Below are 27500 nucleotides of genomic sequence, written 5' to 3' on the forward strand. Positions count from 1 at the left end.
GACCCCCCCGACCCTAATTAGAGAATTTTCGGAAGTGTTTATTATTACTTTTTATGTCACAAGCAAACTACAAACACGCTTGCTGTTCACATTTTAATAACCCTCTCCTGCACAGGAGACACCACACACACAGTACACAACCACACACACACACACACACACACACACACACACACACACACACACACACACACACACACACATTGTGCATTGGCCTACACGGACACACACACACACACACACACTGTATTTTACCTATATGGTGGGCAGGCTAGACAGTGCTCCATGCTGTGTGTGTAGTGTTTGTGAGTGTGTATCTGTATGTGTGTGTGTGTGTCTGAGTTTGTATCTGTGTGTGGGTGTGTGTGTGTGTGTGTGTGTGTGTGTGTGTGTGTGTGTGTGTGTGTGTGTGTGTGTGTGTGTGTGTGGAGTTCCCCCAGCATCTCCACAGTAAATAACAGAGGGAGAATCACCACACCTGGGCTGCCACGGCTTCCTTCCTGCCCTCCCCGGGAATTCTTCACTTTCACCACCTGTGGAGGCACATGAGGGGCCGCTCTTAACCTCTCTACCCCCCCCCCCCCCCCCCCCATTAACCCCCACTTCCCCTCTCTCTTCTTCTTTCCTGCAATTTGCAATATATGCAAATGCATGTGCATGCTCAGTGCCACCGGCCCCGTCCATGGAGACCTGCCCAGGCCTGTTGCTGATGGCCTTTCTCCCTGTGCCCCGCTCGGCAGCTAGCCCCGCACCGCGGCGGCCACGTGTGTAGGTGGAAGTTTGAAGGACAGAGGGAGATAAAATGCACATACATTGCACATTGTTGGAAATATACAATATGGAAATTAGAAAAACACGCTGGAGATGTATTCGTTTGAAGCGTCTTTAATCAGCGAGTTTATTTTGACGAGAGAAACAGCCACGTCACAATCTCTTTCATACTCTCTAGAATACACCCGAGTATGGTGGAAGAGTGTAGAAAATAGGGTGGCTTTCGACCCCCCTCTGCTGGTTTCTCATGGTACTTCACCGTTGACGTTTATCACTGTAATTCAATGTTTAATCGCTTTGATGAAAGATCAAGATATTGGCTAAGAAGTTGTACATACCTGTTATCTGACTGCATGATTCTATTTTGTATGATTAAACTATCTTTATCTTATAGCATTCTCGACAGGCTACATTTAAATTCTCTTAAATATTGAAAAAGCCAAACAAATGTTCCCTTTTGTTTATTTACATAACTGACATCTGAAATATACAAATAATCCGTTTAGATAGCATGTTATAGACAGGGGCGCATACAAAATGCACTACATTTAAAAATATATAAAGAAAGCTCATATGGGTTCAGACAATATTAAAACAATAATGCGCTTATAATAGAGAGCTTATCAACAACATGACAGAATCCATATCCTTTTAAATAGCCCTCTGTGTATATCTCAGACCTTTCATCATTCCAGAGAAGAGATGTTGGATATGTCATTGACAGATGTTTAAAGAATATCATATAGTAATCTGGGGCATTCACTAAGAACCACTAAAGCATGCGTTATATTAACATTATGGCCATATTTTCATATATATATATATATATATTATACATACTTTAAACAAACAAATAAAAAACAAAAACACCAAGTTCCCTAATTGGGTGGAGTGGGGGGAACACATGCACACAGGGGGAGCTGGCATTTTTCTGGATAACATTCACCATAAAGTGTACATTTCTCAAATGATTACAAGTCTTTTGATTCTTTTTTACTAAAAGGGTTTATGATCTAAGTGGAGTAAAAAATAAATACAGAATATTCTGATAAAATATTTATAAATCCGGTTAAATCTGATAATATAAAACGACTCATTGGAATCCGATGACAAATATAAACGTCATGGTGCTTTTTATCCAGAAAAAAACACAGCTCCTCTGTTTACTTGAATTGGTCTAAGGGTCAGTCTTTGCCAATCTCTAATAGACGGCGACTTTGATGCATCAAAGCCAACGGGTCGAAGCAGTCAATCCCACGTCTATGTATATACGTCTATGTAATGACAACCCTAAAGAAATTACTCATTTGACAGCTGTAAAGTGAGGTAACTAGCAGTGTCTTACCCAAAGTACTGGTGTGGTTTTAATCAACTTTACTTCAACTTTATTTATAAATTAGCATTTAATTATGTTCCCTCTACGGTCTGTGGTTTTATGTTCTTTTCAACACACACGCTAAACTCTTTCCTAACAACACAGACATCATCTTAAGTGGTCCTGTTAACACCCAACTTCATCGAATAAAAAACAGTTTAGTTACTGACACGGCCATTGGCGACATGTGGCATTTGTGTACATTTGAGGACAGGGTTAAATGTGTGCAGCACATGTGATATGTGATAAATAAAATAGGAAAATACATTGCATAGATACTGATGAGATGAACCTGTAATATTTCATAGTACAGCTGTTTCTTAAAATGCCTCACTTATTGAACATAGCTTGCAGTTTGAGCATCACACCCTCAATAGAACCATACACATGAAAAGATACCTTTATGGTTAAACTTTAACAGACCATTCTCCTGCCATGCTGATCATTTCAAAACACCACCAGGCTATGTCGCCATGTTTAGCGTTAAAAGGGTTCAAAGAAAATCACGTTATAACAAAATGCATAACAACCATGAATTTGTACATTTCTCTACAATGTTTGATTTCGTGTTATCAATTTCCTCATCAGTCCCAACAATACAACCCAGAAAAAAAACCAGCATTGAAGGTTTGGTTGCCTGATGGCACTGCTTTTATCGGTGCTGGCTGAAGATGTAGGTCCTGTACAATTGGTTCTCTTATCTCGTGCCAAAAACGTTGACTCAACTCATTCATCTTTTTATCTTTTCCAGTCACTCACACCCAGCCTTCTCAACTGTTTGAGTTAGCGATAACGTTAGCATGAATTTGTTTTTCTCTTCCTCTTTTTCTTCCCACCATTTCTACATAGTCCAGCCAGTCATCACAAGGCTTACTTACTCTTCTGGGAGCCAATCATCACCTTGGAGACAAAGTTGACGATGGCACTGGCTGGCTGTTCGGGGTCATGCTCAGCAAACAGGTGGCACACATTGTCCATCGAGTTGCCAGTTTTGCGAGCCACAAACCCAAAGATCCTGCATTGTGAATAGAGACACATGAGCACATCATGAGGAAGCGGCTCAATACAAAAGGAAATGGCAAATTAAATGTTGACACATCTGGATTCAACGTCAGTGCGCATAGAGGAAATAGCATATCAGACTTACTTTGCAGGACAGCCATCCTTTTTCCACCTATGACGCGGAAAACATTTAATAAAAGGGGATGTTATTCCGATAATTGTGCATGCTAGACGATTAAATAGATCTGGAACGCTTATTGAATACAAATGTATACCAATAAATACAATCTCTTCCTGTCCAGAGAGCCTGACTTCTTACAGCAAATGAACACACTAATGTATACTAGCATGTATACTCGTGTATAATCTATATTTGTATATAATGCATTTGAAAGGGGGTGCTCACTTTCTGTCTTGAGGGTCCAGAGCACAGTAGATGACCATATTCACAGGGTAATGTCTCCTGAAGAAGAGCCTGGAAAGAGCAGGGATTCACTGTGTTACCAACGTTAACGGGAAGAACCAAACAATGAGAGAGGATAAGAGAAAGAAAAGAGAGAGGATAAGAGAAAGAAAATAGAGAATAAGAGAAAGAAAAGACAGAATAAGAGAAAGAAAAGAGAGAGAGAGAACAAATTTGCATTGAAGTGTACAATTGGTTGAACAGACCGAGCATGAGACACAGAGCATGGATGGATATGTGCGTGACTGTGACTCTGGCTGTGTGTGTGCGTGACTCTGTGTGTGCATGTGTGTGTGTGTGTGACTTTGTGTGACTTTGTGTGTCTGTGACTGTGTGTATGCGTGTGTGAGTGTGTCTTTCCATGTGAGAGTGAGAGTGAGTGTGTGCTTGACATATGTGTGACTGCGTGTTATTGTGTGTGACTGTGTGTGTGTGTGAGTGTGTCTTTCTATGCGAGAGTGAGAGTGAGTGTGTGCTTGACCTATGTGTGACTGTGTGTTACTGTGTGTTACTGTGTGTGTGTGTGTGTGTGTGTGTGTGGTCTTCCTGTGTGTGTGTGCGTGCGTGCGTGTGTGTGTGTCTTTCTATATGTGCGCGTGTCTATCTGTGTGTCTGCGTGTGTGTGTGTCTTCCTGTGTGACGGTGCATGTCTGTGCGTGCGTGTGTGCGTGGCCCTGGGCCCCACCTCCTCTGGTTGTCTGTGAGGGTGATTCCCTGAGAGGACACCTTGAAGTGGACCACGGTGGAGGTGGGCAGGGGGTCGGAGGCCAGGGTCCGGCCGGTGGCCTTCTGCACCGCCTGGATCCCCGTCAGGGACTCCATCTCCACGGAGCCCAGGAACCACACGTTACAGGCTGGGAGGGACAGAGGCCGAGCAGAAGGCTTAAGGGCTGAGCTGTCAATCCAATTCAGACCGACATCGCAATGTAATAGAACACGGTTTGCAAATCGCAACGGCTGCGATTGAAAAATAAAGAATACTGACAGGAGATCAATAAGGTTTGTGTTTATTTTTTTCTTTTACAATTCAATAGTTAGATAAAGATGTTTTAATATCAATACATGCATCGATTCATCTCAACATATAGGCCTGGCCTATCGAGCGATTTGATTATTTCCCCAAATCGTTTAGCCGTAGCAGGTTTTACGGTTTATTGCAGGTCTTTTGGCAGATGCTTTGATCCAAACTGGCTTAGTTGTTGATTTGAGCTTTAAGATGCATATTTGGGTCGGGCATCTTGCTCAGGGATGTCTGAAGGCAGACTGAAGATCCCACAGTTTCGAACCCACAACCTTTCACTTGGGAATCAAACAATCCTGATCACTAGACTACACAATCATTTTAGAAAGAGTTTAAATGATTGACGGTCAGAACTCAGTGGAAATATTACGCAGCTCTTTATATTATGCAGTGCCGAGTCGTGCTGGGGGATATATATATGTATATATTTCAAAATGTTTGAGCTAGCGACTTGAAATTGAATTGAATTGCAGATATTAAGGTTTCAGAATTAGCAATGGCCGTTACCAATAGGTTGTTCAGTCAGGTACAGGCGGCCATTGTGATATAATACAATTAGAGAATGTAATGACCATATTGTTGATTCCTGAAAGGACAAGACTTAAGGCTATAATAATAAATGTACTTGATTAATTTAATAATACTTGCATTACCCAGTTCTACTGCCAAATACAACAATTCTCACAGTACCTGTATTTGTTCTTGGCTGGGTGCAAAAATGTGTTCTTGGCGCAGTGCTAATAGGTATTCTTCTTGTGACATTGCATTCCAGCTAAATTACTTCCTCAAGTGTCTGATCGGAATGGGAAATTGTTGTCACACTGACACCGCCACCACCACCGCTCAGGTCACAGTCAAGTCAGGTCATATTGAAATATTTTGTATGTGTTATATTCATAATAAAACCAAAAACACTGGTTTTCCACTTTATCACATGCTAGTTGGACTCGCCTTCCACTAATTGTGTTTTACCGACATTTTGTTGGCAAAGACCAAACGTAACCGGAGATCATATGTGCCGGCGTCCATCGGGTCGGGGACAGATTGCTTTTATTCTGTAGACATTAAGTAAGCTACAAACATTGAGCAGAAGCCAAAATATACAGTGAAACTGAGCTAGTGGAGGTACTCACTCATCCGTCGTGACGCCTGAGTGATGACCTATCATGAGTGGACTAGAGACGCATGCTCACCTGCTCCTTGTTTCAGCAGCTCTGCAGCAGAGTTAGTGACCGAGTTGGAGGTGCTCTCTACCACGTCCTCCAAGGGGTCTACACACATGGGGGGAGAGAGAGAGAGAGAGAGAGAGAGAGAGAGAGAGAGAGAGAGAGAGAGAGAGAGAGAGAGAGAGAGAGAGAGAGAGAGGAGAGAGAGAGAGAGAGAGAGAGGGAGGGAGGGAGGGAGAGGGAGAGGGAGAGGGAGAGAGAGAGAGAGAGAGATAGAGAGAGAGAGAGAGAGAGAGAGCAGGGTTAATAAAGGCCATGCAGGAACCTTATTGTTTGGCTATTATTGGCTGAATAATTTTTGTCAACACCAAACAGAGCCTTTTAAAATGTCGTCGGGGACCTTCCTGCCCAATTCTATTTTCAGTGTATCGTAAAATAAGTACAACTGTGACCTCAAAGCCTAATATTTCTCAATTATGTTGTGTCAACATGTTATTCATTGGAAGGTATTGCTGCTCACGAAAAAAAAGGCGTGAGTTGGCACAAACTGTTACCATTGTGTCTCTATTTGACTCACCTCTGTCAGGGATGATGAGTTTACAGGGCAGGGCCAGTGGTGTGATCGAATGCTGGCAGACCAACGCAGTTAAACTACCTGAAAACAACATACAATTTGATGAAATTACTTACAAAGCTTGAATTTAAAATAAATAAATAATCAATGTCAACACTATCTTCAGTAGATTTGCGAATCTGCCAAAGTGAGTACCACCTTTCAACAGAAGAGGGCGGTATTTCAAGGTCGCCTCTGATCAATGGTGCAGTGCAGCGAAGCAGCCACCGGGGGTCGCCAAGTGTTAAACTAAGAGTGGACAGACGAGAGGACAACGTACCGAAGTAAGGCTCGTTGGGGCAGCCCTTCAGCCTCACGCCCTTCTGTGTACACTCGATCAGAAAGTGGCGCACCAGCTCATTGGACAGATCCCCTCCTGCTAAGAAACAAAGACAGAAACAAAACCCAGAACAAGTTGAGAGTGGTTTTGAAGTGATTCATCCATCACATCACTTACAGTAAAGAGTCTGGTTTTAGTTACCAGAAAAGTTTCCCGATGGCTCGACAAAACTTGCACCTCAGTGATTCCCAGCCTTTCAAAGTTAGACAAAACACCCCACACTGCCACGTTTAATTGCTGGGATTAATAGGATTATGATTCAAACAGAAGACCCTCTCAAGGGGGCGGGGTGCGGGGGGGAGGGAGGGAGTTTGAGGGAGAGTGAATGCATGGAATGTCTCCACACAAAGCACAAAGACCTCGGAGGGAGCGAGGGAGAGAGGGACCGGCCTCTGTTAAGTGGGTTGGGTTGGGTTACACTCTGTGTCGAAGCAGAGCAGAGGAGCCCCGTGCAGTGGTGATGTCACCGCAGGTGAGGACTATCAAACAGCACGCTGGTTAAAAGGACGCTCATAACCGTACACATCCTGACATGGAACAAGGGTACGGATGGATAGATATAACTATTCTATGCTACTACTGCTTCAACTTAAAAGACGAAGAAATGCCACACTGTAGAGCCGGTGTTTCCGAGTCAGGAAAGGTTTCCCCCCAGTAATGGGAGTCAACCACTTTGAATACCATCGGCCCAACCCCCGAGGTACAACCAATCAGTGCTCACCTGGCTCAGGGCAGGGGAGGAGCCAAAAACAAACAAACATGGCAATGAGCCGCACTTGTAATTTTCCACCCTACCCATAACAACCCATAAACAACCGTGACAAAAAAACAACAACAAACAAACAAAAACGTATTCAACCTCAGTCTCGGCACTTCCTTCGAGGTAGCGTCCAAATCCTACGTACAGAGTTATATGGGGGTAGGGGGCTTCCGTGGCAAAGACCCTGGGATCAGGGCAGGCTTACAAACCCCGGCTGGGCCATTGTTGGCAGGTGAAACCCTAGCTGCACATCTAAGACTCCTAAGCAATAGGGGCCTGTGTGGCTCCGTGGCACTATTGCCCAGGAGAGAGACCAAGAGTGCCTCTCTCTCCCTCTCTCTCCCCCTCTCTCTCCCTCTCTTCCCCTCTCTCCCCCTCTCCCTCTCTCTCCCTCTCTCTCCCCCTCTCCCTCTCTCTCCCTCTCTCTTCCCCTCTCTCTCCCCCTCTCCCTCTCTCTCTCCCTCTCTTTCACCCTCTTTCCCTCTCTCTCCCTCTCTCTCTCTCTCTCTCTATCTGACACAAGGAGCACCACTCTCAGGTTCCATGCGTGAGGCTGTGTAACCGTACTCCTCTCCCTCTTTGAGTACTTTCTAGAGAAAGCCTTGTCCTGGGAGGATCTAATCCAGGGATCTTAAGTGAAATGTTACAAGGGCAGAGATGGACGGCGATTACGTGTCAATGATTTTTGTGGATTTCAAGAGCCGGCGGACCCACGGATTAAGATGGAATTTGAACACTATGGGATTTAAAAAAAGTAAAGAGGGGTGATAATCATCCCCATGGTTACGATCCAAGACAACCCTATGATACTTTTAAGCACCATCGTAAATGTTATGAGCGTTATACTGTTATCTAATATACTAGGATTCATATGAAATCCGACACACCGTAGCGTTGTAGGCAGGGGTCCGGGAAGCCTTACTCTCTCGGACACGGGTATTAAATATATCGATGCTCAGACGGAGCTTCACAGAGGGCCGATGCCCCTTGGCCATGACATTGAATTTAACCCTTTTAACCCAACGTTATAGAATACTATGAAGATGATCATTTGAGAAATGACCACTGGCTCTATAAAGGGGTTGATTTCAATGTTGCGCTTTTGGGAAGTTCTCAGTAAAAGATACAAATCGTTGGGCCATCGGTGATGGGTGTAGCTGTACCTCTCCGACTCTGTTGGAGGACGGAGGGTGGAGGCGTGGCCACCTTCATAGCCAGCCCGTAGGCCCCTTTGAAGGAGTGGCTGTCCCTCACGATAAAGCAGCCCGCCTCCTGGTCCTTCAGCACAGAGATAGCTGTGGGAGGGAACAACAACCCATCCATTGAATCCGGTTCAGCTTTTCGGACGACAACATTACTTTCGGCTTCTCTGCGGTAATAATGGCTGGACCGTGAGAGGCAGCCTCCATACCTTGGTCCCTGGAGATGTCCGGCTTGTACCAGAACTTTGACGTGTCCTGCACGAACTTGACCGTCACTAGCCGGCTGGACAACACATCTGGAAGGAACCAAAACACAATCTATCGTTAGTATAAAATAGTATATGGACTGCATTTATATGGCGCTTTTCTAACCAGTTGCCACTCAGTGTGCAGAGTGCTTTTACAATATTGCCTAACATTCACCCATTCATGCACACATTCGCGTCAGCCATGTAAGGCGACAGCCAGCTCGTCGGAGGCAGTTAGGGTTTAGGTGTCTTGCTCAGGGACACCTCGACACTCTCACTCTCGACGGATGAGCCGGGGATTGAACTAGCAACCTTCCGGTTACCAGCCAAGCCGCTCTACCTCCTGAGCCACATGCCGCACAATGGACGCGCATGGACGGCCGAAGTCTATCGTGTCGAACACAAGACACACACAAGGAAACAACATTAGCTAGCCTCGGGAGGGGGCGGGGTTACCTGGCAGGGGCGAGGCCACGCCCTGGGTCTGCAGGGAGAGGTCGGGGAGGGTGTTGGGGAAGGGGATGCTCAGGGAGCTGCCGCTGTGGGGGCTGGAGAAGCCGCTGGGCACCGGCGAGGCCGTGCCCAGGGAGAGCTCGCCGTCCGACGCCCGCTTCTTCTCGGGCAGCAGCGGCGGCGGCGCTGGCTGCAGCAGCGTGTGGGCCAGCCCGCTGTGACCGCCGCCGCCGCCGCCGCCGCCGCCGCCGCCGCCGCCCAGGGAGGTCAGGAGGTCGCGGTCGAGGCACCCGTTGGTGCCGCCGCCGCCGCCGCCGCCGCCGCCGTAGCCCATCTGGGTCGGGACATCCGGCTCGCCGTCGAAGAGGTGGCCGGCGGGGCCACGGCTGAGGGCGTAGCACGCCATGCGGCTCCGCTGGGCGCTCTGTGGCGAGCTGTGGGCGTTGGGGCCGGGATGGGGCGAGGGGGAGGGGGGCGAGTGGTGGCCGTAGTCCAACGACATGCTGTGCTGGGGGGGCTGCTTGGCAGAGGGGTAGCCGCTCAGGGAGGTGTGGCGGCTCAGGGCCGGGTGCTCGGGCCAGGACTGGCCCAGGGATTGGCTGAAACCAGAGGAGAACGTTTGGGCGGATAAATGGAGAAAATGTACTGAAAGTGGTAGTGGGTAGGTTTGATCTGCGGTTTGGAGCCGAAGACGATTAAAAAAGAAGTCACCATTGGATGGTCGAGTTGTACCTGTCGCCCCGATGCATTTTCCCGCTGATACTGTTGGAGCGGGAGTTGCTAAGCAACCTGTGGCAGCTGATTGGGGCGTCTCCCTCGTTGACGAGTCCGATGTGGCCGACGCTGTCCGAGTATTCACGAATCTCTGAGAGATGTCAATAAATTAATGAATATAAAAAATGCAATAAAAAAGAGTTCACCAAAAGGATTCTATGACACAGTTTTAAAATTAGACTTTCTTCCATGAAATCAATGATAAGATTCCAATCCCCATGGTAAATTGGTTAAGAGAAAGTTATTAGATTAAGAGTCATTCCATCGATAAAAGCATTCCAGTTCAAACGACGCAATTAGATTTCCCGCCGGTTGCCCTGACCTTGACCATGGGACGCCAGCAGATAGATTATCCCTTCCACGGACCACAGAGTCACACAATCTCACTCAATGGCGGCTACAAATTAAAAGCCCCCTGACCCAATTATCTAAAAGCTTTCAGTTAATCAGTCATCGCCTGGAGCCACTTACAGCCAAGCATTCCCCCTCGCTGGAAACCACAGTAGCAATAGCTGGACAGCTCTTCCACCATTGGCAATACTTGAGTCCCAAACCTTGACAAGAATGCTGGCTCCCAGTTGTCCCAGTCCCCCCCACTCCCCCAACCCTCCCCCCAGTTTTCACAGAGAAAGAAAAATGGGTTTGTTCCCGTAAGGTCTCTCCCACGTGCCGTAGCCATGGGAATCTACCAATGAGGTGCTGCTCCAAACCCCGAGTGTGTAGTGTGTGCTCACAGGCGCCGTAAGAGCGGAAAAATGCACTTGCTCCCGGCAGGGATCGCCATGGAAACGGGGGGGGCTGCCCGTATGGGGTCTCGGCGAGGTCAAGATGGTACATGAGAGTCATGGTGTCGTGTAATGAGATCGCCCGTCTGCATGCGTCTAACCTCTGACCTCGCCCGCTCCGGCGTCTCGCCTGCCGTGCCAAAACGGTGGATGTGAATGTCAGCCTCACACAGTGCAGCCTTTATTAAAACGGGCCGGACGGACGGGGCTCCGGGCCCAGGAAGGCCCCTCAGTGTGTTGTCTGAGGGGCCGTTTATCACTGCCATAACAAATGTAAATATTGATGTATGAAGACCGGGGGGGGGCGGGGAAGCAAATAGGAAAAAGTGTACGGATGTCTCCCACACGAAGCACTGTGCACAACACAGCTCTCTGCAACTCTCTCAATTCTCTTTGCTTCCCACGCCATCTCAAGGCCCAGGGCGTGTTCCACCACGGACCACCTTACACACCAAGCCTTACACACCGAAATAACAAAAACAAAACACAGCTCCACCAGCTACTAAAAAAGAAAGCGTTGCCCTTTGTGTTTGGAGACGGTGGTTTCTATTCAGGATACACCGACCACATGGCAGACATTCCTTCAAACCCCAATGCTGCCATCTAAAGCAATGTGGCAGGAATCTCCCCCTGCACACATCCAGGAGCCATCTTTGTTGTCTGTCTTCTGCTCCAGACCGCTAATGTAATGGTAGGGCACCGGCAACAATGCTAGCTCTGACGGCACAGGGAGGGGGGGAAAAAAGTCCAGGGCCGAGACGACGAAGGCGAATTCCGAGGAGAAGAACCTCCAAGCAACACAAGACAAGCAAACAAGTCAACATCAACAGCCACTCGTGGGCAGCTGTGAATGGAAAACAGACTAAGAGACTGTCATTGCCGTCGGTGTCTCATGTGGTAACTTTATTGTTTTCCTTCTCCTTGGCTTCCTTTGCGTGTTTCCAGAGACAACACAATGTTACTTGTCATTGTCCTGTCGATCGCACACAACACCTGGCCTATGCTTATCATCACACTGTGTGTTTTGTGTTTTGTATTGTCCTGGTCTTCACCGAACACTTGTATCCTCTTGTAAGCTCTACCACATAAGGAAATGTTCTCTTCATGTGAGAGTGTCTGTATGAGCGTGTATGATGATGCAATGACTGCTGTGAATGGGACGTGCTTTTTGAGTCAAATGCCTTTTTCTCATGGTTGTTTTATGCTGCTTGGTGTGTGTGTGTGTGTGTGTGTGTGTGTGTGTGTGTGTGTGTGTGTGTGTGTGTGTGTGTGTGTGTGTGTGTGTGTGCGTGGTAGTTAGTAATAGCATATCATTCGTAACACATTGCTCATTAAGAGACACTTGAGGTCAACCATTTTAAACACAAATTGTTGATTAGCTCTCTTTGTCGAGTTCCAGATGTTCTTATTCAACCGTTTCTGAATTGCCTGATGTACATGAAGTAGATAACATCTGTGTGTGCCAGAGACATTTTTGGGGTGTTTGTGTGACAGAGACAGAATGAACGTGTTTGGTACCGTACCGTGCTCGGGCCTGTATACTCCGTAGGACGCCTGTCTGAACTGAGTGAACTCCGGCATGTTTTTCACTGAGGAACGCAAAGGGAGAAAGACGCCTTTTAGCACAAAACACCGTAAGACGATCACATGTCGGGGCAGACTTGGTGCGTGCCCCATCAGCAGCGTGCCCGCATGCTTCATCAGAGAGACACGCGTCCGTGTTCACATCACGTCTGCCTGTCCATCGCCACGGTAACACACTCACCATAAGGTGTGGGCGGAGAGATGGGGAAGGAGGGGGTAGGCGGGGTGATGTCACTCCCGGCCTCAATCCCGCTGTCCATGTCGGGCCCCTGGCCCCTGTAGTCCACGCTGTCGCTCCTGTACAGCATGGCATGCTGACACACACACACACACACACACACACACACACACAAAGACACGTCAAGCCCTGCATAATACGATCGACAGCTAAAGCCAAAACAAAAAAGCCTATACACACACGTTGGCCTGTGCTGGTTATGAGAAATAGGGGAACTTGCTAGACCAGCCTGTGTTTACTATTGACCTATTGCGTCAACATTTAAATCTTCATCCTTCTTGATGGAACTAATGTCAATGTTAAACTACTAAAATGTCACGTTCTGTTCCTCTTGAAGATGAAAACAGGACATGCTCTCTTGTGGTAACAACCGAGGGCTGATGGCTGTATTTGTATTTGGATAAAGGACAGTGTGCTTTTACGTGCCAGAAAATGACCAACTCAGTTCAAAGCAAACTGCATCAATCTAGACTAAAACCTGGATGCGGGAAGGAGATCCCCATGAAGACTTAATCCCGATGGGTTACCTGGGTGGGGGGCAGGCTGGGGGAGTAGCTGCCGGCCCCCCTGACCCAGCCCGAGCTGCAGTATCCTGGGGGGTCCGCAGCGTCTCCCCCCTGGTGGCTCACACTCCGCAGAGCCTCTCCATGGTTCTCCCCGGGGCCCACAGCTGAACACACACACACACACACACACACACACACACACACACACACACACACACACACACACACACACACACACACACACACACACACACACACACAGGAAGATGTTGTTTATTACCCTGCGTCCACAACCCCATAACGACTCCAGCTGACCCTGGTGTAGAGGGTCTTTAGGATCATATCTAATTGAAAACAACAATAAATCAATCGTCAAAACATTTGTACATCGACTTTCGACCTTAAATCAATCACCAAACACGTGTTACATAGTTGAAAAGCCTCCCGGCAATCAGGGAGAAATTAGGGTTTGCCTTGTGCCTGTACCTTAAGATACAAAAGAAGACTTGATTGATCGGCATTGATTTTGTAATGCGTTTGAACATGAGACAGAGACATTCATTCTCAAAGACAAGGCCATTCATTGATCTGTATGTTTCATTTGCCTTCTGGGATGTCAATATCATAGTCAGATTCGACACTAATACGGGAGAGCTCCAGCACAGTGTGTTTGTGTGTGTGCTTATGCATGTGTGTGTGTGGGGGGGTGTTTTAAGGGTGGTCATTTTTTCTTAATCCGATCAATTTCACAGGAACTGAATTGTGCACAGAGAGATGGCACCGTAGTGAAGCACCACTGTTTGGAAAGGACAGCTGAGGAATGTTAAGGGGGGGGGGGGGCAATGTTATGACAATATATGTGGTGACCCCAGCGAGAGCAGCCACTCAGCACCCGGGTGTTAATTTGAGCCCACACACACACACACACACACACACACACACACACACACACACACAGTCCTGTATCTGTCTCATCCCTGGAAAATGTTAATGGTGGAGAGGTGCTAATGCTTATGGAGGGAGGGGGGTGTGTGTCTTTCTGTGTGTGTGTGTGTGTGTGTCTTTCTGTGTGTGTGTGTCTTTCCGTGTGTGTGCGTGTGTGTGCGTGTATTTGTGTGTGTGTGTGTGTCCGAGTGTGTGTGTCTGCATAGTCGTTGAGTGGGACATTCAGAGACTTGAAGTCCATTGCGGGGTCACTGATCTGAATGGCTGAGTCATTACCCATGCAGCGAGCACTGCGACTCTAATTATCTTTGGTGACTCTCACTGTTGGCCAAGTCTCCCTGCCTCCCGCTCTCTCTCTGAGCAACACAAACAAATACACTATTTTCAAAATATAATATCATTTTGGGTTACCCTAATCCATTTTCTTATCTCCCATGAAATTGAGATAAGAAAATTAACTGAAACAAAACGTTGTCAGGGCTTTCCCAAGCAGTTACTTAAATTGGTGATAATGTTTTGATTTGATTCCCGCCATTTTTATGTGGCATATATATTATGCATACACATGAAACATCAAAATGGGGGATTCAAATCAAAAGATATGATGAAATATTGTTGTATTTTCTTTTGCGGCTCTTTCCATGAATAAATTGTTCCAACATGGGGAAAAACACAACTTGCCTCAAAGGTCACGTCCACAACCCTGACAGCTATTAGTTTCATTGACGAAATTGCATCAAATTAAATGAACATATTTCTTCCCCTCTATGAGTTGACATGTTGGTTTAAATTCTATCTTCAGGGTCTGGCAGTCAACAGAACCGTACTATGTTTCACCAATTCTTTAGCTCTCAATAACCACAAGGCTTCCATCAGCCAAAACATCTCTCACCACTTGGACAGACCAATTATTTTTCCTTTACCTTGCAAAAACATGCTCAAAAGATTCCTAAAAAAGAAGCAGTGAGCGACTCCAACTGCAGTTCGATGAACCCGTCAACCGAGCCGTAGATTTGAAACGGCGTTTGAAAAAGAAAGAAGAAAAAGAAAACGCTGGCGGTTGCAACTTTCTGGGTTAGAAATTGATCATCACTCACATGTCACCACTATCCCCATCCATATCCTTGATAAAATCGTACGCAATTACCCCCCTGATATCATTAATCACTCATGTTCTCATGTGGTTCTTACAAAATGGTTCCTAAATAAACACCATATGAATAAATAATCAAAGATAAATTATAGGAGACTTTTTGGCCATGCATAGCCAGCAGCCCTTGTGATTTGAATTGCCATGCGAGTGTAGTTGATATGCACAGACAGGTACGCCTTTGGAATCGGATGATAAAATGCTTTACCCTGGGGCAATCCTGTTCCTCTCTTGGAATTTCCTCAACCCTCCTCCCTTATACCGGCCTTCGGGCTAAAAACAGGTATATGTCGGGCAGCTATAAGTCAACCACTCTCTATCTCACTGAACTGCACTGAAGAAGTAAAAAAAAATACAAAATGGAGCAGTGTACGAAGACTGCTCTGCTACTCTGTCTTTAAGAGTTGTTGAGAAAAACAAAGCGTGGCAAGGGCGTGTGGCACTGAGAGCCAGACTAATCCTGCACAGAAAACAACTTTAATGAGGACCTCTTCAAAGAGAGAAGCATTCTTTGAATATTTCCAAATGTTTGAAAGCTCGAATGAGATCTGGATATGATCAGGATATTTGAACAACGTCCAGTTTGACATACCTGAGTCCTACTGACTGGAACATCAACATATTGTTTTTTTTTTTTTACTTGATAGAAAATCACTGTTTGAGGAAAATGCCCTACGCTCAGTTTAACATCAAATTCTGAGGCCAAATAGTTTGGCTTCATCAGATAACGGTCAAAAGTACATGCGGAATTAAAGCCAATTGTCAGAAATAAACGGCTTCAATCACGATTTTGTTGAAACGATCTACTATCTCCAAACATCAGGAAATATCAACCCCAGGAGAGGCGATAAATAGCCCGTTCCGCGTGCTCTCGAATTAACTCCCATTAACTCAACAAATGAAGCGTTGGGAGACGGCAGTGTTAAGGAGAACACTCTGGTTCTTGGAGATGGCCATCCTGCTCCTTACTATTTGTGTACCTGGCTGATCAGCCACTCAGATAGCTGCAGGTGGGTGCATGTCTCGACGGCGCTCTTTTCACCTCCGAAATCTGCTGAAAACATCTGAAGGCCTGGCAGCCAGCCAGCTATTTCCAGCCCACTGACTCTGGCCGAGGGGGGGGGGGGGGAGCTTACAGCACAGCTTTGCTCTAAGAAGTTCAAGCTGGGTTTAAGAAGGTGGGCAAAACCATAGATGGTGATCAAGTAGAGAAAAGCTGCTGAACTACGACGTACCATTGTTTTTAGAAAATCTACTGTGCTAATAAACAGGGTCAATATTTGAGCATTATGGATTTATAAATTAGATTAATCTGGGTATAAATACGACCTTCAACCACTGACTTGCACTGAAGCAAGACTGCACTTCCAAATCGCTAGCGTCACACACACGCACACGCCCACAGTTTACAGTTTACACAACACCGCCACCATTACCACCGCAGCCCGACCGCGTCTCTTACCTGTCTGCTGCGTGTGATGCAGGGAGGTCACGCTTTTACTGTGAAGTCTTTGATCGGTGCCGTTGCCGTTGGAATACTTGGCGTCCGAGGCTTTCCCCACACCCCCGTTCCTCTTGACCGAGCCGGAGCGGGATGAGACGGGCACGAAGGTGGGGTCCAGGTCCATGATGAGCTGATTCAGCTGGTCGATGGAGTTGTCGATGTCCACCGTCAGGGACTTGAACTCCTCGTCCCGCGAGCAGTTGTTGTTGTTATTGTTCGTGGCGGGCTGACAGTCTTCGATGACCGGCGCCGTTACCGCCGTCGCCGTCGTCGTCAGGGTCTTCCTGAGGTTCTGGACCGTCGCATCCCTGCCCGGGAAGACCGGTTCCTCCACCGGCTTGGGGGGGCTGCTCCCGGGCTTGCATCCCAGGAACCTCGGCCCATTGTCGCCCCCTCCGCCTCCTCCTACACCACCACCTCCACCACCTCCTCCGGCGTCCTCGCCCGCGTAACCGAACTGCTGGGCGGCCACCATCTGCTGCTGCCGCACCCAGGAGTGCGTGGAGTAGCTGCCCTGCCTGAAGAGCTGTTGCTGCTGGGCCACCGCTGCCACATCACTGGGGGCCGCGGACGCCACCGAGTTGCTACGGTTCGCCAGGAAGCCCCTCCTGCTCTCGTAGTCGTCCACGACGACCGGCCCCGGGTGGTGGATCTGGTTCTGGTTCTGGTGCTGGTGGATGATATGCTGCTGGTTCTGGTGCTGGTGCTGGTGGTGGGGCGGCTGCTGGAGCTGCGTCTGCTGCTGCTGCTGATGGTGCTGGAGCTCCTCCGCCCCGGGACTCCCGAAGCCGTCGGACAGCAGTGAGTTCTGGCTGCCCTTGTGGAAGGAGGACGACAGCGTGCCCAGGCTGTCCACGCTGTGCAGGTCGTGGCCCGTCATCATCACCTCGTCGTCCAGGATGTCCGTCTCCCGCTCCCGGGGCCGGGGGTCTCCGTTGGCGTGCGCCTGGGCGGGCGCCGGCCGCTGCAGCGCTGGCGGGTGGGGGTGCAGCCTCTGCTGCAGTGCGGCCGCTCTGGGCCCGCGGTCGTCCATCTCCTCCAGGGAGGGCTCCTCCAGGCCGAAGCCGCTCAGCAGGCGGTTGAGCTCGGCCTTCTCGTGCCGGCTGGGCCCCTGGTTGTGCTGCTTGGGGCCTGTGGGGATGACGGTGCTGCTGACGGTGGGGGTGGTGACGGTGCTGGCGCTGTTGGCGACGGGTGCGGGTCGGTCCGTCCACAGGGAGGTGCTGGAGAGGCCCGAGTCGCTGCTGGCGGAGAGGGCGTGGTCGCTGTGGTCGGGGCTGGAGGCGGCGGAGGCGGTGCGGGCCCCTCGGCCCAGCGTGGCCCCTGTGGCGACGGGGCTCTTCTTGAAGGCCGCGGCCGCTGCTCTGTCCTGGCCTAAGCCCTGAGAACGCGGCACTGCAACGAGAAAAGACGCGGCGCCTCACACGGTCAGCAGCTACGGAGCACGAGGGGCACGTTGGGTAACAACACAGTTACCGTGCATATCACGACCACTTGACCACTACACACACACACACACACACACACACACACACACGCACGCGTACAAAGAGGCAGCCTGCGGTGGTGTTGAGATGGTACACAACAAGTAATGTGAACCAACGACGAAGCCTTGATCACACTGAGAGGACGGAATGGAGCGGACACATGGAAACGGACAGCAAGACCCCACCAACACCAAACAGACAGGAGTGGACACACGGACAGAGACACAATGAACGTTTATTTTGCGTATGTTTGGGTACGACCCGATTCACGCCACCCTGAGTCAAATAGAAACGGAATATTTGGGGAACTTTCAAAATCTCGGCTGCCCTACCAAAAAGAAAGCTTTCTGTTTCTCGGTGAAAAGCCCTGCTGGGGCAGTAGTGTGTGCAGGGGCACCGTAGGCGGCCCCCGCCAGAGCTGCTGAGGAACATACCTGTTCTGCTCTGGGAGCCAAAAGGCTGTGACTCTGGGGAGTCCAACCGTAGCATTCCTCACTCGGCTGTGATTAACCAAAACTAGCCCGCCCGCGCACCCCCTGGCTACCCCAACACACACACACGCACGCGCGCACACACGCACACACACACACACACACACACACGCACACACGCACACAACCGCCCCCAGCTCACTCCCTTGACCTCCAGCATATGTCCAAACAACCTCCTTAATCCCAGGACACAGAGTGAAAAGAAAAAAAAACGAAAAAAAAAACACAAAAGGTCACGCAGTCATCTGCGAGCCACAGACAACAAATCCATCGCTGTGTCCCGAAACAAAAAAACAAAAAACCTCTGAAGAGATCATGAGAAACAAGCCGGGGCTTAGCAGGAACCTAGCACCTAATAACAGGGCCGGAGCCCTGGCCGTTGTCTCTGTCTACCTGGAGTCCAAGGGCATGTGAAACGCTGTGTGGCTGTCACTCAAACCCCACAGCCTGGGGTCGGGACAAAAGACAGCAGGAACGCGATTCTAATGCGGAGCCCCTCTTCCTAACACCCTAAGTGCCGGCCTTTCAGCCAGGCCATCACCGGAGGAGCCAACACCAGACACGCATAATAAAAGACTCCCCAGCCTCGACCTCCGAGAGGCTCCTGTGCTGCTGATCACCTCCTCCCTGCACTCCCCTCCCTCCCCCTCTCCTCCCTCTCAGCACACACCAAGAAAACAACAAGCTCGACTGGAGTGGAACTCACAACTCACACGGGGTCTTGCCGGGGCCTGCTAGCGTGCGCGGCGTGCGTCAGAAGCCCCCTTGAGACCCAGAGTCTCTCCTCTACGATGCTCCCCTGCAGCCCAAGGTTCAGACGCTGCTCAGGAACAGTTGTCTCCCCTCCCCTCGGCCCATGTTTCCCCCCCTCTCTCTCGCTCGCTCGCTCTGTCATCGCTACGCCTTCCGCCTCTCTCCTTCGTGGCCCCTCCCCCCCCCCTTCCCCTACTCTATGCTTCCCTCTCAAGGCCCCCCCGGTCTGAATCCTTGGAAGAAAAAAGTAGAAGAGAGAGAAAGAAAAGAATGCAGCCGGCCGTTCCCCTTACCTTCCCCTCCGCTGCCAGGTGAACGCAAACGAGGAGCCCCGTCCGGAGTCGCCCCACACTACACATGCTAGCTCTCTCTCCTCTTTTCTGGTTAAACAACACTGGCCAGGAGAGAATGGAGAGCCTCACAGAGTTTAACAGAGTTGGGCTGGCTTCCCTACTCTCTGAGCTACACTGAAGGTGAGAGTGTTTGTACTCCACACAAGGGGGTGGGGGTGGGTGGGGGTGGGGGGGGGGGGGGGGGGAGAGATTTGGGAGGGGGGGCTTGAGGTTTCCAGATATGGGCATAGGAATGTAAACAAGTGGGGCGGGGCTTATCGTGGAGGGTAAGGGGGGCGAGGTGGGGGACCCCAGTGCGAGTTGTAACCCGAGCTGTGGGCTAGTGTGAGGGGACTACCCCGTTCAGGGAGGGAACGGGGGAGAAAGAGAGAGAGAGAGAGAGAGATGGGGAGGGGGTTAAAAGAAAGAAAGAAAGAAAGAAAGAAAGAAAGAAAGAAAGAAAGAAAGAGAGAAAGAAAGAAAGAAAGAAAGAAAGAGCAGAGAGAAGGGGACCGGGAGATGAAAACAACATTCCTGAAGCTGCAGGCTCGTTCACACTGTAAAAATACACTTTTTAATTAGAAGCCTGGCCCTGCCTCCTCCTCCTCCTCCTCCTCCTCCTTCTTCTTCTTCTTCTTCTTCTTCTGCAAGATCGGCTCGTTTCATGGAACCCTGGCGACCGGGTTTGTTTCCTTCGTGCATTTTGTGCATCATAAAATTACACACTTGCCATCTTCATGAATAACACCCGCATGAAACAGATGTGGCCTCCAACCTCAATTATGGGGTTGAACAATTGTTTTTTTTCTCTCCGGTCCAGAAACACAGTCATGACCAAAGTCCATGAGTCGGCAACCAAGCCTGTTTCAGGTTAAGGAGCCGTGAGCTGGTTACTCAATGCTAACCTCCATTACCACGCAAACTGAATGAGAGTCTTCCTGCAGGCTGTGGTCAGTTCCTATTGTGGCAGACGGAGCCACAGCGCAAACTGAATCTCTTCCTCTCTCTCTCTCTCTCTCTCTCTCTCTTGTTCTACCACACAAAAGGTATGTTGTAGTTCTTATTCTGAATGCGTAATTATTGTGCAGGTTTCCAACATTCTCCGTCATTATGGCCAGTTCAAACACTCCTCTCCAGTATGCCAGCCCTGAGTGAGACACAATCTTAATAATCACCATAATAATAATCAGTTATCTTTACTCTACCGACAGCGATATGTTGTTGTTTCTCTTTCTTCTGACAAATGTACTTTGTACATTATAAGTCGCTTTTGTTAAAAGCCTCTGCTAAATGTCCTTAATGTAAATGTAACAGTGTTTCACAATTCCATCTAACACTAAACGATGTAAGTAAATCCCTAATATTCAAGTAAGAGTTCAAAAAAAAATATTGAGCGAGGCTTCGGCAGACAGAAAAAAAAAAGAAAAAGGCCAAAAGTCAACAAGGTTTACTTTAGCACTGCAGTGGGATGCTGCCTTTTAACTACCAATCAGAAGAACAGTGGAAGTGGCAGGGGACTGGGAAGAAGATACAGAATTCCAGCCAAGCTCCTAAGTCTTAGCGGGAGCGAATTTAGAGTAGACGTGGGAACACAAGATTGTAAACATCCCACATGAATGCAAAAAAATTAAAATAAAGAATGAAAGCCACTCTTTGTTTTCTTGATTACTTTTGTATTTCCTTTTATATCGTCACTTATATTTATTGAACCCTGGGCTCTTTCATTACATGGCCGTTAATGTGTAAGAAATACTACACGAGCACATGCATACACCCTCCCCCAACACCACAGGCGTGCACATGTGTGTGCGTGTGTGTGTGCGTGTGCGTGTCTGTGTGCATGCGTGTGCGTGCGCACACGTTCGTGCGTGCGTGCGAGCGTGTGTGTGCATGTGTGTGTGCGTGTGCGTGTCTGTGTCTGTGTGCATGCGTGTGCGTGCACACACGTTCGTGCGTGCGTGTGTGTGTGCATGTGCGTGTGCGTGTGTGTGTCTGTGTGCATGTGTGTGGTGTCGGGGGGGGTTGTATTTATGACACACAGAGACACACAATTAGCCGGTTTCGGAGGCCGAGCATCGAGCCAGCGCTGGCTTATAAAGGGCTGCTGGGAGGCTGGGAACAGGCTGGGAACAGGCTGGGAACACGCTGGGAACACGCTGGGAACAGGGTGGATCCGGGGTTCTGGTGGCTGCGCCGGGGCTGTCCGGGCCCTATCCCGGGCCCTATCCCGGGCCCTATTCTGGGAGCCTGTTGTGAATTCCGTGGTCGAGTAAAGAAGAATTGGGAGAGCGGCGACCACAGCCTGGCGCCCCGACATAGTGACTGGGCGTGGAAGTGTGTGTGTGTGTGTGTGTGTGTGTGTGTGTGTGTGTGTGTGTGTGTGTGTGTGTGTGTGTGTGTGTGTGTGTGTGTGTGTGTGTGTGTGTGTGTGTGTGCGGGTGTGTGTTTTAATGTCAATGTGTTCATACGATTTATGGGCATCGTTGTCTTATTATGCGTCGGCAGCAATTATAAAATGAGGGATTGGGGGGTTTTGTGTGTGTGTGTGTGTGTGTGTGTGTGTGTGTGTGTGTGTGTGTGTGTGTGTGTGTGTGTGTGTGTGTGTGTGTGTGTGTGTGTGTGTGTGTGTGTGTTTTCATCACATGTAGCTGCATGTTGTTATGCGTGGGCTTCTGTGTATTAGGTCTTGCAGATGCCATTCAACTCAACCTGACAACTCGCCATTCTTCACACACACACACACACACACACACACACACACACACACACAATCCCCATCATTCCGTTAAACTCATCAGCTCTCTCCAAACAGTGTCTTGCACAGAGCAGCACTATAATCTCAGCAGCACGAGGACTCAAACTATACGGGGGCCCTGGAGCGAGGGCCAACATCCTCCTCCTCCTCTATTTCCCCTCGCTGCGACCACAGAGGAGACTGTTTTCTATAGGACTAGCCTGGGAATATATACCCCCCCCCGCCGCTGCCTTTATAGCTCTCCACGGTAGCCGCATAAACCTCGAGCTAGCTAGCTACCGACGAGCGCACATATGTTGATGTGATCATGTAGCAGTCACCGCCCCCCCACCCGGACTCTAATGATAGTAGTGCAGAGGCCAAGCTGGCCTGAGCAATGGACACACATTGAGACATTGCCATGGTAACACCCCAGAGAGAGGAAAACAGTAGAAGGAGTGTATGTGTATATATAGAGAGAGAGAGAGAGAGATGGCTGGACGTGAGATGATGACGGAGACAGATGGAGCGACCTTGGAGAGAGGCCTGACAGATCATGCACCATCACCCAGAAGGTTTGTTCTCCATACACACTGAGACACACAGGTGTGGATTAATGCCGGGGCACACAGGTGATAACGGTGTTAGCTTTGGCAGCCCGGCGGTAGTTGTCGTACCTTCTCCGTCACAGATGTCCTGGTACGAGTCCCAGCGCAGGATAGGGTCAGAAGTGTTGTAGTCCACCATGACATCGGCACCGTTGTGCCAACGATCGGCATCTACAGACAAAAGAAAATGAAAGTAAAAAATGCATTATTAAGCTACAAAAATAACAATAATAATAGCTACCAGCTTTGAAAAGAACCAAAAGATTTTTTGATTTTATAAAATGTATTTATTGTTTTTGGAAGGTGAATTCCACTGAGAGACACATTAAAACAAGGTCGGATACGTATAACACATGTATCTAGGAGATACATCCCCCCCCCCATGAACAAACATCAACACACATGGAATATCTATCGGGTGGGTGTCACATGAGGCCCGCTCTAGCTCACTGTCAGCACACACTTGACTCTCGACTTCCTGTCTCTGCGGGAGACAGGAAGCGGGGGGGGGGGGGGGGGGCAGGGGGAAAATGTATGGAGGAGGAATGCCAGGTGGGAGAGGAAAAGGCCGGCCTCCCTTAGTTTGTATCTCTTCTCTCACTCTCTGTATGTCTTTCACTTTTGTCTGTCTGTCTGTCTCTGTTTTCAGATGTATTTTTTTTATCTCTTTGTCTCTCTCTCCTTCTCTTTCTCTCATTGTCGCTGCATCTCGTCGTGTCATTCAGTGTCTCTGTAGCCTTGTTTCAATCTGTCTCTGTCATACTGTCTGTCCGTCTCTCATTCTTCGTCTCTCTCTCTCTCTGTGTCTGCACCGCACAGTCTCTCTATCTTTCGTTTCAATCTATCCGTCTCTGTTCTTCCGTCTCTCCTCCTGCATCTCTCCATCTTTCTCTTTGTCCCTCTTTGCGTCTGCCTCGGTCTCTCTATCACAGTTCCAATCTATCCGTCTCTGTGCCTCTGTCAGTCTGTGCCCCCCCCCCCCCCCCCCCCATATATCTCCCTAGTAAATGAGTTCAATACCTGGGATCCTCTCCGGGCCCTCTGTGAACACCAGCTCCACTCGGCCGTAATCCGGAAATCTGGGATCTGCAAAGTCAACACATAGGAATGCCGTGAGTGATGGCCCGTCCGATGCAATGGTGCAGCAGAATTCAAAGCAGGAAAAAAAGCCTGAATACCGTGACACATTAGAGGATAACAACATTAATACACTACCTTGAAATCCACACTGGTAGTCTAATTACTTCAGGCTGTTTTTTGTGTGTTTGTTATGTTTTTTTTTACTACTGGAGCAAAGAGGTGCTGGCGGCTGCTGGATCAACAAGACGTGCTGGGACCTGTGGTTTTCTTCCCTTATCCCACATCATGGACGTACCCTTGTTGGCGGCCTCCATGTCTTCCTTGTCGAAGGACAAGCTGTAGCCCTGCACTGCTCCCGTGTGGAACTGCAAGCGGAAGACCACCTCGCGCTCCGACGTCACGTCGCTCTTGTGGTAGCATTTGATCTGTTAGAGAAAACAAACACAACAAACAAAATGGTGGGAGTTCGGTGAGAGGTTCTTTAATGGTGACTGCTGGGAGGTGAAGAGAAAGTGTGCAGGTGGTGTTGCTTTACGTTACAGGTAACCACTGTATGTATCTTTGCCCCTTACCATGATGTCTCCCTTTAGCAGCTGTGCTGGTTCCAGGGGAATACACAGCTGGTCCCTGTGGCCCGGTCCAATGTGACTGTAAGAGGAGGAGGGAGGGACAGGTAATAAACCCATTACGTCATGGAGAAAATCTGTCACAAATAAAGCAGTGGTGTAAAAAGATGGCACGTAGAAAGCTGTCATAGAAAGATGTCACGTTGAAAAATTTCACACATAAATATATGAAGAAAGACATTTTGTAAGAAGACGTCAGCTGTGCTAGAAAGATGTGATAGAAAGATGTGGAATAGAAAGAGCACAGAATGTCACATGAAATGATGTTAGATAGAAAGACATTGTGTGGAAATGCATCACATATAAAGCAGTCAACTAGAGAGACATCCCAAAATAAAAGCATGAAATAGAAAGACATCACATGAAAATACACTGCAGAGAAAAAGCCATTACATAGAAGCCACATAGAAATACATAGAAGTGAAAGATGTCATGTAGAAAGACATCAAATAGAAATTTGTCACATAGAACTATGAGCCTTCACACATACATAATGCGAATACTCTAATCTATGAATGTTTACTTTTGCATTATTTGGCAACATACTTACTAGACCCCTGAAGAGTAGACAGCTTGCATTCCCTGGTACACCTTCAGGTAGGGGCGGCACACTGTAAGAGACACAGGGTTTTAATTCAGCTTGTCATTCATCGTCGGTAAAGAAGAACAAAACGCTGACACTTGGAACATTTCCCGGCACTATTATATATATCAATATTGACAAGTTGCACTGGGAATCAGAACCAAAGAATGCATGTTGCTGTGCTACCTCTATTGAGGCATAGCCTGTGTGTACACAATCATGGCAAACAGATACACAAAGGAAAAAAAATATGTGTGACTTTTCGTACGATTGTGTATAGTTCGCGGCTAAGCCGGCTGATGGGAGATAAGCTCGTGTTTTTCAAGGAAAAAAACTTTTTTAGTTTCACAACATAATGACGACTGTGGCCGTCTCGCGATGCCGAGTCAAAACATCAATTTATATGGAAAAAAAACCCTGGGCGTGGATTCCCTCGGGCTTACTGAGACACCGTAATGCAGTTCTCTGCAGTTTTGTTTATGTAATTCAGTGTGTCTGTGCGACACTCACACACACACACACACACACACACACACAGACACACACACACAGACACACACACACACACACACACACACACACACACACACACGGCAGAGAGTTCGCTAGCGAGAGAGAGGGGGAGAGAGCGTGTGTTTATATGTTTATGTGTGTCCCATGGCAAGAAAGATACAAGCCACCAACAAAGAGTTACATTAAACAGCCCAGATAAGCCTATATTTTGTTTATTGCTGCGCGTCTCTGATGTGGTTTGTCTTCTCGAGCAGTCTTGCGGTGCTAATGTCTTCGCGTTCATTTGGAGCGGGCTCCAGGCTTGATCCCTTCGCAGTGGTTAAACAGTAAACATGGCTGTCGGAGCTGTTGTTGTGTTTTTTTTATTTTTTTACCTCCGCTGGCGTCAAAGTTTGGGAGGCCGTGAAGAATGATGCAATGGAGGAAGAGCGGCGAGGCGTTGATCTTCATCGACCCGCTCAGAAGGCTGTTGAGGATCCACACGTACCTGCCGGTGGAGAACGAATCGGAAAAACAAACTGAAGCATGAGTAAAAAAAACAACAACAGCTACACGGTGCCGTTCGTTCCAATGCTAACAGATTAGCTTCACAGCGCTCGACTGAATTCCCATCTGCTTCCCATTGACACAGAAAACCGGCGACAGACCCAGAATATGAAATACAAATGCCCCTTTATATTGTCACTTCAAGAACTCCTCTAGCTCAACTGCCTCATAAAATAAACAGACTGAAACAATCCATACTGCACTCAGCTCATCATTCTGCTCGTTGGACTTTTTGTTCTAAACCAAAAGTTGTCTGTTTGTTTGGCCCGTCTTTAAACTTGGGTGCCCTGTGAAAGGCATTACTCTCACTGTTTAGGGACAACATAGCTTCATTATATAATCCATCCTAATGTAATCTTCACTGCGTAGCTCTGTGTGCATCTCAAGACATGCACACGCACAACCCCACGGGTTGTGCGTGTGCGTGTCTTGAGACACACACGCGCTGGGACCCGAGGCGGCAGCCAGATCTCACACTCAGCTCGGGACACATTTTCGGGAACTGTTAAAGAGAAAAGGAACACCCCTCTCTGTGTGTGTGAGGCTGAACTGTCTGGCCGCAGGTAGTGGCTCTGTGAATGTGTCACCGTGACTCAGGGGCCCATGCCCAGGGTTTAAGATTACCAGCAGGCCACCACGGGATCCCATTCCCGTTCCCAAAACCCGACCGTACAATGGTTTGGTTTTATGTTTTCTGCCCCGCTTTTTTCAAAGTGTGTGGGCAGGAAAGGTGGGGATTTTGGGCAAAACAGTTCAGTCATGCAGTCTATTGTCGCGATGCACACAGGTTCTGTGACAGGAGGGTAGGTCTCACAACTAGGGACACCAAAGGGAAGGGGCCGTGAAA

At 48.5% G+C, this 27500-nt stretch overlaps 1 protein-coding gene across 3 annotated transcripts in view; it reads right to left on the reverse strand.

The window, feature by feature from the left end:
• Positions 1-1217: 1217 nt before the first annotated feature.
• tns3 (tensin 3) overlaps positions 1218-27500 on the reverse strand; it is a 36655-nt gene continuing 10372 nt past the window's right edge. The window contains exons 7-27 of one of the 3 annotated variants that reach the window (XM_079750190.1): positions 26482-26594; positions 25562-25622; positions 24958-25033; positions 24681-24810; positions 24326-24391; positions 23375-23476; positions 16859-18295; positions 13323-13465; positions 12739-12871; positions 12497-12562; positions 10147-10279; positions 9418-10013; positions 8923-9009; positions 8675-8806; positions 6692-6790; positions 6376-6453; positions 5826-5903; positions 4297-4465; positions 3555-3623; positions 3294-3320; positions 1218-3161 (exon numbers count right to left, since the gene is read on the reverse strand). In XM_079750190.1, coding sequence (XP_079606316.1) covers positions 3017-3161; positions 3294-3320; positions 3555-3623; positions 4297-4465; positions 5826-5903; positions 6376-6453; positions 6692-6790; positions 8675-8806; positions 8923-9009; positions 9418-10013; positions 10147-10279; positions 12497-12562; positions 12739-12871; positions 13323-13465; positions 16859-18295; positions 23375-23476; positions 24326-24391; positions 24681-24810; positions 24958-25033; positions 25562-25622; positions 26482-26594 — 3940 coding nt within the window. In that variant the 3' untranslated portion in view covers positions 1218-3016. Of the gene's footprint in view, positions 3162-3293; positions 3321-3554; positions 3624-4296; positions 4466-5825; positions 5904-6375; positions 6454-6691; positions 6791-8674; positions 8807-8922; positions 9010-9417; positions 10014-10125; positions 10280-12496; positions 12563-12738; positions 12872-13322; positions 13466-16858; positions 18296-23374; positions 23477-24325; positions 24392-24680; positions 24811-24957; positions 25034-25561; positions 25623-26481; positions 26595-27500 lie in introns of all 3 variants that reach the window. The other 2 variants (XM_079750189.1, XM_079750188.1) reach the window with 2 other exon arrangements.

This window comes from Pollachius pollachius (assembly GCF_949987615.1).
Source record: "Pollachius pollachius genome assembly, chromosome: 14".
Lineage (NCBI taxonomy): Eukaryota > Metazoa > Chordata > Actinopteri > Gadiformes > Gadidae > Pollachius > Pollachius pollachius.